This window comes from Colius striatus, chromosome 4 (assembly GCF_028858725.1).
Source record: "Colius striatus isolate bColStr4 chromosome 4, bColStr4.1.hap1, whole genome shotgun sequence".
In the NCBI taxonomy this organism is placed as follows: Eukaryota; Metazoa; Chordata; class Aves; order Coliiformes; family Coliidae; genus Colius; species Colius striatus.
Window position 1 is genome coordinate 21,400,365 of NC_084762.1, and position 13,460 is coordinate 21,413,824.

General features: G+C 40.6%; 1 protein-coding gene across 1 annotated transcript in view; it reads right to left on the reverse strand.

The window, feature by feature from the left end:
- LOC104551953 (uncharacterized) overlaps nucleotides 1–13,460 on the reverse strand; it is a gene marked incomplete at its 5' end in the record, with an annotated part of 163,690 nt that overhangs the window by 91,525 nt on the left and 58,705 nt on the right. The window contains one exon of the mRNA XM_061994922.1: nucleotides 8,533–8,618. Within this exon, the coding sequence (XP_061850906.1) occupies nucleotides 8,533–8,618 (86 nt within the window). The remainder of the gene's footprint in view (nucleotides 1–8,532; nucleotides 8,619–13,460) is intronic.

Sequence of the window (13,460 nt, forward strand, 5' to 3'; positions counted from 1 at the left end):
AAGTTAAAACACATTGTTAAGGGCATTGTCCAAACGTCTATTAGACATGGATAGGCTTGGGACATCAACTACCTCCTGAGAAAGCCCATCCCAGTGTTTGACCATCCTCTTGGTAAAGAAATGCTTCCTTATGTCCAGTCTAAACATCCCCTGTCACAGCTCTGAACTATTCGCACAGGTCCTATCACTAGATACCAGGGAGAAGAGATCAGCATCTCCATCTCTTGTCCTTGTAGAGACCAATGACGTTATCCCTCAGCCTCTTTTTCTCCAAACTAGACAAGACCAAAGTCCTTAGCTGTCCCTCATAAGACATTTCTTTCAGCCCTTTCACCAGCTTTGTTGTCATCCTCTGGACACATTCAAGGACCTTAATGTCTTTCCTTAAACGGCACAGAGAGTATTTTTCAGTGAATTGATCTATGTTCTTACAAGGCTAGGATTTGACAAACCCTCTCAAGGAGGCATAAGATTGTGCTGACACCAGAAGGTCATCCAGCCTTCCTCTACCTGCTCACTTTTTCCTGTATTGCACACTGCACTCCATCAGTACAAAACTTTGGACATCTACACAGTAAAACAGAACTGGACAGAATATGGATGGAACCAATCTGAGAAAGGAATTAATGCTGTTTGGCCTCTTTCTTTTTATTTCTTTTTATTAACTGGGTTAGTGGTCAGCTGGACCCATTCTGATCCAGGCCACTCTGCACTGGAGGGAGGAGACCACCCAGCACAAGGGAGGAGAGGGACAGTACTGCATCTTCCGGTTCTGCTGGCATTTTATGCTGATTTAAACTACTCCTTGAGTTACAAATTACAGAATTATAATCTGTGTTCATCTCTGCAACATTTCTGTTTGTATGGTGCCTGATTTGGCATGGGCTTGATTGGCAGGTTCCTCACACGCTTAGCATTATTGCCCCTGGACAGAGTGTCAAACGTTGATTCCATCAAGAGACATGATAAGAGCTTACCAAGTTAACATCCACAGGTAACTTCATTAAGCTACTCATTAATACTTTCCTAGTTGTAACATCAAACTCTGTAAAGGGTTTGTTAGCATTCAGTGAACAAATCCACAGAGAACAGAGTGGTGGAAGTTAAAAAATCTGTTATGTTCAAACTAGAAATGTGACTCCCTTTTTGTTCTTTCTTTCAAGAACAGAATAGGAAGAGGAATAGAAAGTATATTGTTTAGAAGTAACCACAACAAGAAATTTTGGTTCTCCATCCCTCAATGCCAACTTTATAGATCAGGCAGTTGAAATTTTCTAGCCTGTACTAGAAGTCAATCTAAATTTAAAGGTCCTTTTTGACTTTTGAATTTATGAAATCTATAATGAGCAAAACACCCAAGTTTACTTAGCAGATCTCAAAAAAACCTCGGCTTCCAGAGAGCACAGCATTGGCATTTTATTGGCAGTACACACAGAGGAGGCAAGGCTCATTTTTTTGCTGCTGTGTGGCCGATTGAGGTAATCCAGGGGTTCCTGGAGCACGGGGAGTGAAGGAAAAGCAAGGAGAGCCACCAGGACCAGGCAGCTCTTGCAAGGGGAATGGTCTTGCTGGGAGGTGGAGCCGCAGCAACCGCGGGGTATTTAATCATCCCCGCGGGGAGCACAACGAATAGGGTCAGCGAACAAGCAAACAGGGAGTGAAGCGGCACCCAGGTGTGGCGTGGCAGTTTGTGCCGCAGTTTGAGCAGGCAGGGAGAGCAGAGAGGACAGGCAACCCCACAGCCCATTTAGAGAAGCAGAAGTCAGAGAAGTGCCCCAGCTTCAGCTTCAACCTAGCAAAATGGTGAGCACTCGCCTAAGGACTAAAGACAAGGCTCAGGTGGACAAAACCCAGGTGAAGGTCAATGCGTCCACCCAGACAGAGCCAGTTAGTAGAGAAGTTTCAGTGCAGGTGGAGTGCAGGGAGTGTTTAGACTGCTTAGGGAACTATGTCTCTGAGGTAAAAGTGTGTCATAGGTGCCCTCAAGTTCAGGAACTCCTGGTGAAAGAGCTGCAGGAAACTGTGAGCAGGCTCTGTAGTATTATCGGGGAAGAAGTGGAGAAAGATGGAGGCTTCTGCAATCAGATGCAAGCCTCCAGTGAATCTAACAAGCCACAGACCCTGGTTACAAAAAAAAAGAAGGACAAAGGCTCGTATCAAAGCCCTCCTTCCGGAGTGCCCACTACAAATAAGTATGAGGCACTGGCAACAAGGGACTTCGACGAGCAAGCTCCAAAAGGGGAAAACCCACCAAACAACCCATCAGCTGCTCCACCTGCAATAGGTAATGGACATCGTAGGAAGAAGCAACCGGTGCTTGTTGTGGGTGACTCGCTGCTAAGGGGCACCAAGAGACCCATCTGTGGAGCAGGTAGGGAGTCAAGAGAGGTGTGCTGCCTGCCTGGAGCCAAGATCAGGGATAAGGCCAAGAGAGTGTCATGGCTCATCAGGAATGCAGGCTACTACCCCTTACTTGTGTTCCATGTAGGTATGAATGATGTCATGAGGCGTGACATCTCCAGGATCTGGATGGATTTTAAAACTTTGGGGGAGCAGGTAGAAGTTAGAGGGGCTCAGGTTATTTTCTCCTCCATCCTGTTCACTAGAGATAAAGGAGGAGTTTGCAATGGAAAAATCAGCCAAGTGAACTCCTGACAGAGAGGCTGGTGCCAGCGGGAAGGCTTTGGGTACTTAGACGATTGATCCTTCCTTGGGGACTACAGCTTCATAGGACAGGATGGGATTCATCTCTCCCGTAAGGGCACTGGAACATTTGTGAGTAGGCTAGCAAATTTAATAAAGAGGTCTTTAAACTAAGAAACTTGGGGGGTGGGGGGAGAATCAAAATAGAACAAGCTGTCCCCTCTAGCTGGGAAACAGGGCAGGACAGGGAATGCAATGATAAGTGCCCTTCATCTGCACACTGGGCTGAGATACGGAAGGCTGACCACCCTGAGGAAGAGTCAAACCGGGGAGAAACCTCCTGCACCCATCCAGGGAAACCTGTGTGTTTGAGTAAGCCCCCTGCACTGCCTCTACACCAATGCAGCCTGGGGAATAAGCAGGAGGAACTGGAGATGTGGGTGCGATGCGGGGCTACGACCTCATTGCAGTCACAGAGACGTGGTGGGACAGCTGCCATGACTAGAACACAGCTATGGAGGACTATATATTGTTCAGGAAAGACAGACTGACAAGGCATGGAGGTGGACTTGCTCTCTATGTGAGGGAGCAATTAATGTGTACCGAACTGTGCCTGGGTGGGGATGGGGAGCGGGTAGAGTGCTTATGGGTAAAAATTAATGGGCAGGGCAAGGCAGGTGATATTGTTGTAGGAGTCCACTACAAGCCACCTGATCTGGAGGAGGATGCAGATGAGGCATTCTGTGAACAGCTGAGAGCTGCCTCACGATCACAATCCCTGGTCCTCATGGGGGACTTCAACCACCCTGATATTTGCTGGGATAGCCACACAGCCAAGCACACAGTCCAGGAGGTTCCTACACGTTGTTGAGGACAACTTCCTGTCACAGATGATCGAGGAACCAAGAAGGAGGGTTGTGCTGCTGGACCTGGTACTGAAGAAAAGGAGGGCCTGGTTGGGGAAGTGAAAGTTGGAGGCAACCTTGGCTGCAATGACCATGAGATGGTAGAGTTCAAGATCCTGTGTGGAAGAGGCAGGCCACAAAGCAGGACCGTGACCCTGGATTTCAGGCAAGCTGACTTTGGCCTCTTCAAAGATCTACTTGGACGGATCTCATGGGATATGATTCTAGAAGACAGAAGTGCCCACAAAAGCTGATCAAACTTCAAGCACCACTTCCTCCAAGCCCAGAATCAATGTGTCCCATCGTGTAAGAAAGGAGGAAAACGAGGTAGGAGGCCTCCATGGATGAGCAAGGATCTGCTGGGACAACTCAGGAAGAAAGCAGCCATCTATGAGAGGTGGAAACAGGGGCTGGCTTCTTGGGAAGAGTATAGGAACATTGCCAGAGCATGCAGGGGTGCAACTAGGAAGGCTAGAGCCCTTCTAGAATTGAATTTAGCCAGCGATGTTAAGGACAGTAATAAGGCATTTTTCAAGTACATCAGTAGCAGAAGGATGGTGAGGGGGAATGTGGGCCTGCTGCTAAACGCTGAGGGTGCCCTGGTGTCTGAGGATGCAGAGAAGGCTGAAGTACTGAATGCCTTCTTTGCTTCAGTCTTTACGGCCAAGGCTGGCCCTCAGGAAGCTCAGTCCGGCAAGGATAACAGGATGGCCAGGACAGCAGAGGACTTGCCCTGGGTGGAAGAGAAAGAGGTTAAAGACTTGTTGGCCAAGCTTAAGGCTCATAAGTCAATGAGTCCTGATGGGATGCATCCTAGAGTGCTGAGGGAGCTGACTGATGTGATTGCTAAGCCTCTCTCCATCGTTCTTGAATAATCGTGGAGGACAGGCGAGGTGCCTGAGGACTGGAGAAAGGCCAATGTCACGCCAGTCTTCAAAAAGGGCAGGAAGGAAGACCCAGGAAACTACAGGCTGGTCAGCCCCACCTCCATCCCTGGAAAGGTGATGGAACAAAGCATCCTGAATGTTATCACTGAACATATGAAGGAAAAGATGGTTATCGGGGGAGTCAACATGGCTTCACCGAGGGGAAATCCTATTTGACCAACCTGATAGAATTCTATGAGTGCATAACCAGCTGGCTAGATGAGGGGAGATCAGCACATGTCATCTACCTTGACCTCAGCAAGGCTTTTGACACTGTCTCCCATAATACCCTCATCAGAAAGCTCAAGCAATGTGGCTTGGATGAGTGGACAGTGAGGTGGATCGAGAGCTGGCTGAATGACAGAGCCCAGAGGGTTCAGTAGCACAAAATCGAGTGGGAAGCCTGTGGCCAGTGGAGTTCCACAGGGATCAGTTCTGGGGCCAGTCTTGTTCAACATCTTCATCAACAACCTGGATGAAGTGACATATTGTACCCTCAGCAGGTTGGCTGATGCCACCAAACTGGGAGGACTGGCTGATTCCCCAGAAGGCTGTGCTGCCATTCAGCAGGATCTCGACCAGCTTGAGAGTTGGACAGAGAGGAATCTCATGAGGTTCAACAAGGACAAATGCAGAATCCTGCATCTGCAGAGGAACAACCCCACACGCACCAGTACAGGCTGGGGATTGACCTGCTGGAGAGTAGCTCTGCAGAGAGAGACCTGGGAGTCCTGATTGATAATAAGCTAAATATGAGCCAGCAATGTGCCCTCATGGCCAAGAAGGCCAATGGCATCCTGGGATGCATCAAGAAGAGTGTAGCCAGCAGGTCAAGGGAGGTTCTTCTCCCCCTCTTCTCTGCCCTTGTAAGGCCTAATCTGGAGTCCTGTGTCCAGTTCTGGGCTCCTCAGCTCAAGAGGGACAGAGAACTTCTGGAGAGAGTCCAGCGCAAGGCCATCAAGATGATCTGGGGACTGAAACATCTTTCATATGAACAAAGGCTGCAGGAACTGGGGCTGCTTAGTCTGGAGAAGAGGAGAATGAGGGGAGATCTTATTAACATTTACAAATATCTAAAGGGTGGGTGTCAGGAGGTTGGGACATCCCTTTTTTCTATAGTAGCTAGCAACAGGACAAGGGGTAATGGGATGAAGCTGAACACAAAAAGTTCCACTTAAACATAAGAAAAAACTATTTTACTGTGCGGGTGACGGAGCAGTGGCACAGGCTGCCCAGAGGGGTTGTGGAGTCTCCTTCCTTGGAGGTCTTCAAGACCTGCCTGGACATGTTCCTATGCAACCTGATCTAAGTGAACCTGCTTCTGCAGGGGGGTTGGACTAGATGATCTCTAAAGGTCCCTTCCAACCCCTACCATTCTATGATTCTATGATTAAACACAGTCACATCACAGTTTACGTTGCTTATCATGAAAACTACAAAGATTTGTTTTTAACACTTAAACCATTTTGCTCCAAAAGGCAAATTTGCATTCTGAAGCTTTGATTATATAGACTCCATCCACATTCTGAATTTTAATTTTACTTATGGTCATAACAGACAAGTTCACATGTATACCTACATCATGCTAAATTATGGTTATCAGTAAACATGATGCAATCATATTTTCTTCAGTCATGGAAAAATCTGCCACAAGCAATGAAATATGTTGCCGAAAGAGATTCTATGTAAATATGACTAGTTAAGGCAGAGTAGAAGCTCAAAGCTGTTCTCAGATATTAAGATCAGATAGCCATAGATAGCATTGCATTATACCTAGCCTAACTTAACTCCCTAGAAAAAGGTAAAATTTTAGAGTAGTGTGTGCAAAGCACTTTGTTTGCATTGATGTTGTCACCATGAAACTATCCTTGTGCAAGGCAGATATAAAAACATTACTTAAGACATAAATTCCAAAAGTGTTATAAGTATTATAAGTAAATGTCTGAGACTATGTTTGATCTTGTCTGAAGTACAAAAGCAGAAGCTCAGTCATCTGCATGAGGAGGGATTATGGACATATATATTTTATTTCACTCAGAAGTCACTGACCAGGAGTATTGTGTCTTTCACAGAATTGTGTCCTTCACAGATAACACTCAATATTTCAAATCCATGAAACTGTTGCAACAACTAAGTGGTCACTAATCCTCATCACTCAGATGATGCTGAATGGGAGACTATTTATGACTCGTTAGTACAGAGGAATTTAAGGGAAGGCAGGGGAAAGAAATAACACATTTAGTTTTGCTGATATATCCTATATTCCAAAAAAGATGAGGTCAGACCCAAAAGTCTGTTCACTTTCATTACTAAAAAACCAAAAAAAATCCATTTATTAAAATAAAAGGGACAGATGAGAAGAATAATCTATTACACAAGCCTCTGCATTGTCTGTTCTTTGTAGGGTTTTGTTATCAATACAGAACTGTAGGTTTAAATTATTTTAGGAGACAGTTTTGGTTCCAGAGATACAAGTAGGCCCAAATGACATTCATACCAAGTATCTAAATCTGAACATGCTAAAACAAGGATCTCTCTGAACATTAGGGTTCACTCGTGCTGGCAAAAGAAAGGGGCTTTTACAGCCTTTGAAAGTAGATTTCACATGCTCATATTTCTTTTGTTCAGAACTATTCTCCTAAGAGGCTCAGCTCAGAAATCTATTTAAATATGTCAATAACTCTAAGCTTGTGAGTCATTTCACTGAGTCCAAAGTGACTAGACAATGCTGAATTACCCATGGGCTTACGCACTCTTCTGAAACCAGGTCACTTTAATGTGGCTTGGAGAGCCACCCACACTTGAGGTTCCTGTAAGAGCATGGCGTTTTGTTCAAAGGCAATATGCTATTATGGGATTGTAGGAAATGAATTTCACCCTGGTACTCCCATGGGTTGGGCTGCTTTGCCTGTTACACCTACTCTATCACTCATTAAATTGGTCTTCCTATAGATATAAGGCTACACACAAGCACACATCAGTCTGTAGTTATGTTTATATATAACTGGCTGTCTACAAGTTGCCCTTAACTCCCTAAAGAAATAAATCCCTTGAAAACAGTAATTTAAAATGGAAAGAACTTCTAGTTGCCCAATCTGCTTTTGCTCATAGATATTTATGTGTACATCATCCCGCTACTAAGGTCAAACTTGTGATAATAATTCCAAGGTATTGAGTATTTGTGCCACAGTACGTGTCCGGGTACAAATATATAGTATACAAGTTTGTAAGTGCTCTTAGTACCATGATAACTTTTTTCCATGATCAGTTAAAAACATTTAAAATGTTTCAGAGTGCATCTAGAACAGGGTGAGATAAACTGTCAAAATGATTATTTTGTGTATTCACATTTGCAGTTACAGTTCACCTCAGTCATGCTCAGCTAAGGACGGAAGTGGAGTAACACTTACAGAGCAAAAATGCATCCTTCAGTGGAAAATATCTAATTTAGAACAGTTAATACAGGTAGAAGCAATTCTCAGAAATAGAGTCTTCTTTGGGTCTTAGTTCTCAGAATTTACATTAAATTCTTAGTTCCAGTAGTATCTCACTCAGAAAGTGCTGTCATGATGCCGATGTGATATCATGGTAACTTGTAGTGATGAAAATATCTGTTGACTAATTGATTATGCCCTTAAAAAGGATACTTCAAATAAATACACTAAAAGTAATCTTTTGCACAAGAACAAGAGAGACTGAGGATTATAGATGCATACAAATTCTATCTTGTGTTTAAACATATTGAAATAATATCATCCCACAGAGCATCCTTGGTCAAGTTGCTGTTGTCTGTTTACTGGATGATCTCTCTTAATACTCCTTTGAAATTCATTTTCTGGAGAGATTAGCTCCATATAACTCTATGCAGGAGACAGCAATACTCCTGACTATGTGAAGCTTTGTAGTAGTTACAATAAAATTCACAACAGTATATTAAAGAAACACAATAATAACACGAAGAAAGCTCACAAGTCATTACTAAATGGCTCAGGTAGAAGTTCTAATGGTTTGACAATGCATTTTAAGGGAAATGGTAACATTCAGACCAAGATAAATACCTTGTTATGTCCTCTTTGGCCTTCCTTCGGCCAAATTGAGCCACAGTGCTCACCTGCACTGCCACAATCTTGGTAAAAATCATCATCTGTAATGAAAGAAAAACAGAAAAGAAAAAAAAGGTATTTTCATATCAGTGCATAAGACAAAGCTTTGCAAAGGAAAGAGCTGAGGTTTGTTCCCTCTCCCACCAAGATGTTATATGACTCCAGACAGGTCATTTTTTCCCCTCTGTCACAATTATAAACAAGTGGTTAGTTCTCTCCTACCTTCCAGAAGTGTTACGATGACAAAGGTAGTGAAGACTTCACATATCATAGTGCTGGAAATAATAATTATATAGACATGAAGTCAGGGAAAAAAGTCAAAATAAATAACAAATACAAGAAGAATGATAGTGGGGTATATTTTAAACACTCCAGGTTATGTTATTTGTGAAAGAGAAAGAAGTTGTATGGGCACGGTTTTGATTGAGAATGAGGCACAGAAACTTAAAAGTCCTTGTGTTTTTCAAGAAATGTTTACTAAAGTAGTCTGTCCCTCAAACTCCTGAAAAGCAGTGACAAAATATGCTCCCATATCCTAGGAAGCACTGGTGAGGTGGAAATAAAGATCCGAATTACACTTCTTAATGTATGGTGCATGGAGAATAAGCCAAAAATATACTTAATTATTATTTCACCTTTTTTTCAGTCACTTCCACTTCCCCTCAGCAAAAGAGTCAAATGTATTTAAAATCACGTAGAGGTAGGATTTGCTCTTAGGCATCATAGCTGTAGATATGCAATATATACATATACTCTGTCACAGCTTTGAGACAGTGTGCTTTTGTATACATCTGTGGATATCTTTCTATTTCTTACTTTCTCCATACATATATAGACATATAAGTGTATATATGTTGAGGTATTTACAGGTATTTACATCATCTGGGGTGAAAGAAGAGGTATCCTGAAATCAGTGAAATTGCATAAAATACTGCTGCTGGGTAGGTCATGTGTGCACACACGCAGTATGAACAGCTTCAAGTGTCTCTGCATATTCCACATATGTGATACATGTATGAATTCATAAAGACATATTAAAATAAAAACGTATCTTTGTAAATATGGTTACTGTGGGGTTTGTTGTTTAATGCTATTGTTTTCTATGTTTTGGCTTAGTGAAATAGGTTTTCAATTAGCTTTCCTGAAATAATGAAGACTTTTACAATGTTTTTGGAGACGAATAATGCAGGAGTTACCTTGGCCAAAAAAAAAAAAGAAAAAAGCACAATAAAAGAAATAAAGAACAATAATAATATTCTACATTTAAGAAATGGGAGAGAGAAAGAAGTCAAGTTTGTTATTTAATCATGACATGCTCTTTTTATATTTTATTTGTGTGGCTCTGAATGCTCTTTTCATTCTATACCAGTGAGCTCATTACTTTAATTCTTCATAGATTTCTCTGAACAATTTTTGCTAAGTAAAAACACAATGTAATTCTTCAATGGCTATATCACAAAGAAGCTGCTCAAATTAAAGATCAATAAAAAGTACAGAAAAAATCTGTATGAAAATAAATAAATAAAGGAGAGGATGGGAAATGCTTGCAATTAGACAGGATGAAAAATCTAAAACGAAATTAAATTTAGTTGCAATACATTTCCCATTCTTTCCTTCATGAAAATTACTACTGAAGTGGGGTTTTTTTCTGTAATTTAAATGTTAAGCTGCCAGATGTGTGTCTCATGCTTGAAGAGTTGAAGCTTTGCATTATTTAGCATATTAAGATTCACAGAATTTAAAAAAGGGCTCCTTTATTGCCTGGAGGTTCTAATTAAGTAAACCTTAGCCTGGTACATTTAAAACTTGCAATACAAGAGATTTTGCTTTCTTTTTTTGCTCTGCAGCCAAGTCTCATCAATATAATAAATATGGAAAATACTTAAGATGATATAATTTTTCTTTGGCTTGAGGAATTAAACCTATCTATTATTTTAAGAAGTTTTTAATAGAGGCCAGCAATCAGAAAGACATTTAAAGACTCCAGTCTACTTTTTAATCATAGGATTTGCTTTTAGTCAGTGAGGGGAAATGTGTCTTATAAAACTGAGCTATGCAGAAATTGTTTCTTCCACATGCAGAAAACAAAGGAGTTCTGAGAAAGAAACAAGAAACATACAGTTCTTTATTATTAAGTTGCTTATTACTTTTTTATAACTTGTTATAATTGACCACAAAATGTAATAAAGCATTAATTAGCTGTGCTATCAGCAATTTGGTCACTGAAGGAGTGAGACGACTGCACCAGAAACTGTAATAACATAGAAATTCCTTTGACATACACTACCCATAAATCATACCTTAAATACAGTTATTTTTGCCATTTTAGAAAATGTCAAAGGTGTCAATTTTGTCCAGATATAGCACTTAGCAGTGACTATTTTAGTAAATTGACTCAAAATACATTTTGTTCCCTGAGAGCGCAACACAATACCATTCATGATAAAAATGAACAATTTGAGGAGGAGAAAATAGCACCAAGAATGATCAAAGATGGGTATCATAGCTAAAGGTACAATAGCAGGTGTAAACTCTCTGTTAATAGGTTTATTCAGAGGTCAATAAACGTATGCGTAAGAGCAGGAGAAGGTGACACTAGGACTTGGAAAAGACAATAAAATTCTTAATCCAGTGCTACAAATCTGTGATCAGGTATTAATAAGTCCAGCACAATGAGGGAAAATGAGTGGTATTTTTTCCCACCATAGTGGAATGGGTATGACAATATTAATAGCTGGATTTGGGAAAGTATGGTGAGACTAGGTTTGTTTCCAGACCTTGACAATGCTGAGAGCAGTCTTAATTTTTTGTGATATTAAGTCCCAAGAAAACAGTTTAGATGCTACACAGTTCACATCTGATATGAGATACAAAGGAAGTGTTATCTGTACCAAGTCCCTGAATTCAGCTGGGAACATTTTTAAAACATGATAAAAGGAGGTTGGAAATGGAAATATTAGTTCTACTCCATTACCTTTCTCAGTATCAGCCTTCTTGGGGCACTAGCTGAGAGAGTAGCATGACTTTTAATAGTGGAAAGTGTCTTACTGCTTCTTAACCCTTGTAGAACATAATATAAACTAATTGGTCCTCTACATTCAGTGTGGAAGTTATCCTCTTTGGCTATGCCTTCTGTTACAAGTACTATGGAGCAACAGGAATGGATCTGTAGAATGAAACCAGCCATTCAAAGATCATTAAACACTGAATTTCTGTGTTATCTGCTAATGTACTAAATCAACAGTTGGCCTGATGCCATCTTTGTTTAGGTGTTATTCTGAAGCTTTGTTCAGACAACAATTTTTTTTTTTGATGTCATGAAAGGATACAATTTCCTTCCCAACTTTTTTTCCCCAGATGTGGTGGAGAGTCTTGAATTGAAGATCTTAAATGTGATTATTTTATAATATCTAATTTTCAATATTGAGTTTATTTTAGAAGACATATATTGAGCAAAGGAACCCTTCTGAGCTGGCAGGTTTGAAAAACAGGGCCCAAGCATTTGTCCCTGGTGTGCCATATAAAGGTTATCAAGAAGATGGCTGAAGGAAAAACAGAAGTCATGTTAAATCCCAAAAACAGTCAGAATGCAAGTTGCTTGTAAAAAGCTGACTAAGAATATTGATGAGAAACATTTTAAATGTTTCTGAGGCTTTTACTGTTGTACATGCATAACTGGAGTCTTTGAAAAAAGAAATCAGACTTCATATGAGAGGCAGGCTGGGAAGCAGCAGCCTGATGGGATAAGCATTGGTGGGGAAGAAAATACAGACACTGTTGATGCCCCAAATTAAACGTCAGTTACAGTATAGATCCCAGTTTATATGTGGTTCTGCAATAATTATCTCTGGATTTCAAAATTAAGCTTTTCCCTCTTCCCTAGTCCTGAGAGCAGATATTGAGGTTAGTGCTTACATTACTGACAGTGTTCCATCACAGAAAATCCATGCTTTAGTGATGTGCTTCTTGAAACCAAAGTTTTGCCTCAAATTAAGATGTAACAGATTTAGGAAGTATCAGAAATTAAACTCATCAAGGAAATCTTCTACTGTCTTGTGAATAAAAATAAGCAAAAATTGATTTTGCCTAATTGAATCTGCTTTTTGAGATCTGCTTGTAGTTCAGGTAGACTCCTTGTTATACACAATCTGGCCTTAAAATCCTCATTAGATTATAGTATTATCTCTTAAAGTATACTGAGTCAGATCCTCTGATGATGCAAAGCAAAGCCCTTTGAATCTACCTTTGCTTTGATAAAAGCTATGGTAATCCAGTACTTTTTACAATCAGGCCACTTCTGTAACTATATTGTTTCAGGGTATTTGTAAGAGACCCACTTGAACTGAAAATGTGGGCTCTAAAATTTAGAGTTTAGCATTGGATCTCTGCCAAACTCCACATAAATAGTTCAGATAAAAATTCAACATGGTAATTTTAGACCTAGATAAGCATTAGTGATGGGAGTAAGTGGAAGAGGAGAGAAGGAAGAGCTTACTTCAGAACTAATAACTAATAATTGGTGTTCGAGAAATATTTGGAAGGTGGAAACATCCAAATGTTTCCAAGGAAAATAAATCAGCAAAAAATGTAAAAAGCTGCAAAAATCATATGTCTATACAGTAAATGTTATTCAAAACAACTTTTGTTCATGCAGATGAGTATTCTAAGCTGTTTTGTACAACTGATGTTGGGCAAAATAATGAAATGAACTTCAAAGCAGAATCCACTAATGCAAAAGTCGGGGAAAAAATTTTTACACTAAGCTCTCTTGGAAAGACCAACATCTAAAAAAGACACATTAATGAAGTGTTGATCTTATTAGCTGTATTGAAAATCCCTGAAAGACTGAAAGATTTTAATTACTTTTTTTCTGCAACACTCTT